Here is a 4,407-nt window from a genome sequence, read left to right as displayed (position 1 = left end):
AAGTGCATGTGGGTCCTATAATTTAGGAGGTTCTACCACACCTTTCCAATGACGACAACGTGGCATGACCTTCCAGGGAGGGGCACCTCTCTTCGGAGCGCCACATGCGGAGCGCCCCAATAGCATTTCCGTTTAGTCTCCGCAATGCCGTGGCGACCACTTGCCACCTCATGGCACTACGCAGGTTCAACCGCCCATGGACAACGAGTTCGTGGGGGTAATTAAACACGACACGGAGTCTCTCTACAAGCTCCTCACTAAGGAGCCAGAATCATCCTCTAGCTCTAACTCTAGCAGGGGGAGCCATCACCCTTCCCAGGGATGCTTCATGGTGGGAACCCCTGAGGGGCGCATCGAAAGCATCTCCGAAGAGGAAACTACTTCGACAGGCAACCCCGATGGTAGGACCAGAGGGGAGGCAGCCGCCCCATCTCGTGTGAGGATGGAGCAACTGAGAGCTTGGAAGCTGGAGATCGATGAAGCCAGACAAGGGCTCGTGCGGGAGTACGTGGAGATCAACCGTGAGATCGGGCGTCGCGGAAGCGGTGGGCGCACACATGCCACGGCCCATGATGTACGCCAAAGGATCCTCACCGATGATGGGGCCCTCCCTCACTTCACTCAGGCAAGCCAGAACATTGCCGCCGTGATGGCCTTGCTTCATGGCCTTCCCGAGGCCACAACGTCCGAGGATCGTCGGGCCCACCGAGAGATACGCATGTTGCTCGAGTGTCCGGCGGCGCAGCAGGTGGAAAGCTCATTGTCTTGGCGATGCAACCTTGACACCAGCCAGTGCACGCCCTCAATGCACCCCACCAAGGACGTGTTGGTTCACCAGACACCTCTAGGCAACAGGCAGCATACCACTGTCCCGGTGCATCAATGCCTCGGCCACAACTGCGATGCACGCAGCACCATCGACACCCAGAGATGCGCCTACGATGACTCAAGAGAAGGAGCGGCGGACGCTACGACAGCGGCAAGGATCGGAGCCTGAGCCCAGGCCTACCGGCCTTCAGGCCTTCGGCCGGCACGTCCTCAACGCCGCTTTCCTGCCAAGGTACCGACCGCCTACCAACATCCCTAAATATTCTGGGGAAACAAACCCCGGGCTTTGGCTAGAAGACCATCGGCTTGCCTGTCAAGCCGGTGGCGCGAATGATGACGATTTCATTATTCGCAATCTCCCACTATTCTTGGCCGACTCGGCACGAGCATGGTTGGAGCACCTACCATCCAACGCCATTCAGAGTTGGGCGGATCTAAGGGAAATCTTTGTGGGGAACTTCTAGGGCACGTACAAGCGCCCTGGGAACCCATGGGACCTCAAGAATTGCTGCCAGAAGGCTGATGAAACCCTCCGTGGGTATATCCAGCGCTTCTCCCGGCAGTGCAATGAGCTCCCCAATGTCGCCAACGCCAACGTAATAGGAGCCTTCCTGTCCGGAACCACCTGCGAGTCCTTGGTCCATAAGCTGGGACACAAGGGCCCACGGACCACCAAGGACCTCTTGGACATCTCCACCAGCCATGCCTTAGGAGAGGAAGCCGTCGAAGAAATCTTCGACCTCTCCGACAGCAAGGTAAGGCGAAATGAGGGCGTCGGCGAGGGCGCCTCCAACCGCTCCGCCAAAAGAAAGAATAAGAAGCAACGGCGTGACGACTCGCTCGTAGCCGCTGTTGACCGCAAGGGTGGCCGGAAGCCCATGGAGGGCACTCCAAACCACTTTGAAAAAATGCTCGAAGGGCTGTGCCTGAACCACGCCTTTCCTGTAAAACATCTGCTCAAAGACTGCGGTCTCATGCGGAAGTTCTTGCTCGGAAGCGCCAACAAAGGGGAGCAGGGGAAGGAACCCGCCCCCACCACAGACGATGACGAGGAGAAGGATGATGCCTTCCCAACACCGAATGGTGCCCTTATGATCTTCGGAGGATCAACGGCCTATGACTCCAAGCGATGCCAGAAGGTCGCGCGCCGTGAGGTCTATACGGTCAGACCGGCCATGCCCGCCTTCCTCTGATGGTCAGAATCCACCATAACCTTCGACCGGACCAACCATCCAGATGCCGTCCCACACTTGAGAAGGTACCCACTTGTTGTCAACCCGATCGTCGAACCAAAGTGACTGACGAAAGTGCTGATGGACGGAGGCAGTGGCCTCAACATCATGTACGCCAAGACGCTCGACGAGATGGGTGTCGACCGGACGAACCTCTGACCCATCCAAGCGCCTTTCCATGGCGTCGTGCCTGGTAAACAGGCCATATGACTAGGGCAGATCTATCTGCCCATCACTTTTGGGGATCGGTCCAATTACAGGACTGAGACCCTCACCTTCAACGTGGTGGGGTTCCCCGGAACTTTCCACGCCATCCTGGGACGACCGTGCTACGCGAAGTTCATGGTCGTCCCCAACTACACATACCTCAAGCTAAAGATGCCGGGCCTACACGTGGTCATTACCGTTGGCACCTCCTTCCAGCAGGCCTACGAGTGTGAGGTCGAGTGCTGCGACCATGCCACAGCAATCATCGCCTCTGGGGAGCTCGCCACCCTCAAGGAGGAGGTCGTTGAAGAAACGCCCAACGCAAAGAAATCGACTGGGTTGTTCGAGTCGGCAGAGGGCTCCAAAGAGGTCCTCATAGACCCTAGCAGCTTCGAGGGAAAAATGGTATGCATTGGTACCGCGCTCTCCTCCGAATAGGAAAGCGCGCTCGTCGACTTCCTCCGCGACAACAAAGACATCTTTGCGTGGAAACCCTCAGACATGCCAGGCATCCCGAGGGAGGTCGCCGAGCATAGTTTGAAAATCCACCCAGGCTCAAAGCCAGTGAAACAACTCCTACGCTGCTTCGATGAGGAAAAGCGCAGGGCCATCGGTGAAGAAATAACAAAACTGTTGGCCACCGGATTCATCAGGGATGTACACCACCCAGAGTGGTTAGCAAATCCCATTCTTGTACGAAAGAAGAGCGCGAAATGGAGGATGTGTGTCGACTACACTGGTCTCAACAAGGCATGCCCAAAGGACCCGTTTCCTTTGCCACGCATAGACCAAATAGTCGATTCCACCTCAGGGTGCGAAACCCTCTGCTTCCTTGACACCTACTCCGGCTACCACCAAATCATGATGAGAGAGTCTGACCAGCTCGTGACGTCTTTTATCACCCCCTTTGGATCATTCTGCTACATCTCAATGCCATTCGGTCTAAAGAACGCCGGGGCAACTTATCAGCGCTGTATGCTCAACTGCTTCGGGGACCTCATCGGGTGGACCATTGAGGCCTACGTTGACGACATCGTAGTTAAGTCCAAATGGGCTGACCACCTTGTCGCCGATCTTGAAAAAACCTTTGCTAAACTCTAGGCAAATGGCATCAAACTCAATCCTGAGAAATGCATTTTCGAGGTTTCGAGGGGCATGCTGCTTGGCTTCATCATCTCCGAGCGTGGCATCGAAGCCAACCCGGAGAAAATCTCAGCCATCACAAAGATGGGCCCGATCCAGAACATAAAGGGGGTTCAGCGGATCACGGGGTGCCTCGCCGCCCTCAGCCAGTTCATCTCGTGCCTCGGCGAACGAGGACTCCCCCTTTATCAACTTTTGAAGAAATTCGACCGCTTCGAGTGGACGGGATGCGTTCTGGACTGACGGGACGTGCTCTAGTCAAACTAAACGTTGCCAGGACATGGCCCACCATGACCGTGCACTAGGCATGGGAATCATGGAGCACACGCGTGCTGACGACCCTCCACTGCCCTAGGTGGGACCATGGAATGATCCGACGATGGAACCCCTATCTGAGGGGGCCCAACGGGCCACCTGGGCTGATCGAACGGCCTGAGCAAAACAACGAACCAATGTCCGAAGAAAGATAAGCACCTCTGCCTTCTTACTATATGCGTTAAGATTCATTACCGAGCTTTCGACCCCATCAAACGACAGGGACACGGACATCACTCGGGGGCTGCCGAGGGTGTCTACTAGTCTAGACATCCCTTCGCCTGACCCCTCCATATGTCTAAAACTGGAGGCACGGTATGTGGGCATAGAACTTTGAGTAAAACTGGACGAACCACCAGATCCTATGCCTCGATGGCTACGGTGTTTTTTGTTCACTAGAGTAATCAAACTCATAGCCTCCCGCTTCCCCCACTTCGGCATCCACCTTCTCAAGAAGGGTTCGGAGGGGTCTACCGATGGAATCTCCTCCAAGGGGAAACCGTCAGGCTGCCCAAATCAATCGAACGGCTCAGATCACCACCGAGATACCAAAACAAAAAATTGCGATGCTCATGCAGGTTACACTGACCCCATCGCTAACATCGGACTCACACCATGCATGGACATGTCTGGTAAGAGCTTCCCATCACTCATACCACCAAGGTAACGTTACCAACCACCG

General features: G+C 55.7%; 1 protein-coding gene across 1 annotated transcript; it reads left to right on the top strand.

Annotated features, from left to right (window-relative positions):
* The first annotated feature begins 2,141 nt into the window (after positions 1-2,141).
* LOC136502944 (uncharacterized) lies at positions 2,142-2,705 on the top strand. Its single transcript, XM_066498188.1, has 2 exons — positions 2,142-2,170; positions 2,321-2,705. Exons 1-2 carry the CDS (start codon positions 2,142-2,144, stop codon positions 2,703-2,705), a joined length of 414 nt encoding a protein of 137 aa, XP_066354285.1.
* Positions 2,706-4,407: the final 1,702 nt, after the last annotated feature.

This window comes from Miscanthus floridulus, chromosome 14 (assembly GCF_019320115.1).
Source record: "Miscanthus floridulus cultivar M001 chromosome 14, ASM1932011v1, whole genome shotgun sequence".
In the NCBI taxonomy this organism is placed as follows: Eukaryota; Viridiplantae; Streptophyta; class Magnoliopsida; order Poales; family Poaceae; genus Miscanthus; species Miscanthus floridulus.
Note: the sequence above shows the minus strand (reverse complement) of the source record. Positions and strands in the feature narration are given on the sequence as shown.